Raw genomic sequence first — 1,249 nt, forward strand, 5'->3', positions numbered from 1 at the left:
TTGACATTGGTATCATAATGAACAAAAAGTCAGTTTTATCGAGATCGAGAGAGAGAGAGAGAGAGAGAGAGAGAGAGCTGAGCTGTATATGGAAAGAGTTCTGATTCGGTGTTGGTCATATCAACACTGGCCACCTTTAGGAACTCTTTCCAATACAGAGCCAGAAATAGTGTACCATACCAGCATGAACATGAGAAAATACTCTCACCTCTTAATGAATAGTTTGCAAGTTTGATTGAATCATAGATCATTTTTTAAACTATATGTATTTTATAAACAAAAGGGCCATGGGCATTAATAGCTCATTTGGAATTTTGATATACCACGGCAAACAAACTTTGAGGGGGTATATACCAATCACGCGGTTTGTCTGTCCCTTGTATACACTAGTACACCTGTTAATAGACTATAGAGGTCATTTGTAGGTTGACCTATGAACAGGAGACTTGTAACACTCTTCAAAATACTGGTAAAACAGTTCACAATTCTGTAGACATAAATCTATCACACCAATTATTTTACAAAATTAAGCATATGACTGAAAAACATTGACCTGTTTTTGTAGTGGCTCCTTGAAGGTGGCAGAAGTTACCAGTCGAATCCGCAGTTTACCAAACTTTAAAAAAACCATGGACAACTTTGGCTTCCGTCTCCTTAATGAGGTGAGTTGGGTTGGTAGAGACATTGGTAGTGTGCTTTATCACATAGCATTTCACAGAAAACCATGCTTTATCACACAGCATTTCACAGAAAACCATGCTTTATCACATAGCATTTCACAGAAAACCATAACCAGATAAAGGCTATTTCAAGAGTTTCAATTCAAGTAGGAATGTAAACTGGTACAGTGTAATACTTGCCATCCTTTTTAGCTCACCTGGCACGAAGTGCCAAGTGAGCTTATGCCGTGGTGCGGCGTCCGTCATCCGTCCGTCCGGCCTCCGGCGTCAATATTTTACTTTAAACGACTTCTTCTTAATAACCGAAAGGCCTAGGGTGTCGATATTTGGCCAGAAGCAAACTTGGATGAAGGGCTACAAAGTTTGTTAAAATTAATGACCTTCACCTATTTTCAAGGTCACAGGGGTCAAATATGTCAAAAACTTTAAACATCTTCTTCTCAATAACCAAAATGCCCAGGGAGTTGATATTTGGCCAGTAGCATGCTTGGGTGAAGGGCTACCAAGTTTGTTCAAATGAATGACCTTCAATTATATTCAAGGTCACAGGGGTCAATTGTATTAAAAAA

At 38.8% G+C, this 1,249-nt stretch overlaps 1 protein-coding gene across 1 annotated transcript in view; it reads left to right on the forward strand.

Moving 5' to 3' along the window:
• Positions 1-1,249, forward strand: part of LOC110454903 (25S rRNA (adenine-N(1))-methyltransferase-like) — a 35,767-nt gene that overhangs the window by 32,328 nt on the left and 2,190 nt on the right. The window contains exon 7 of the mRNA XM_021504691.1: positions 566-662. Coding sequence (XP_021360366.1) covers positions 566-662 — 97 coding nt within the window. The remainder of the gene's footprint in view (positions 1-565; positions 663-1,249) is intronic.

This window comes from Mizuhopecten yessoensis, unplaced genomic scaffold (assembly GCF_002113885.1).
Source record: "Mizuhopecten yessoensis strain PY_sf001 unplaced genomic scaffold, ASM211388v2 scaffold8107, whole genome shotgun sequence".
NCBI lineage: Eukaryota > Metazoa > Mollusca > Bivalvia > Pectinida > Pectinidae > Mizuhopecten > Mizuhopecten yessoensis.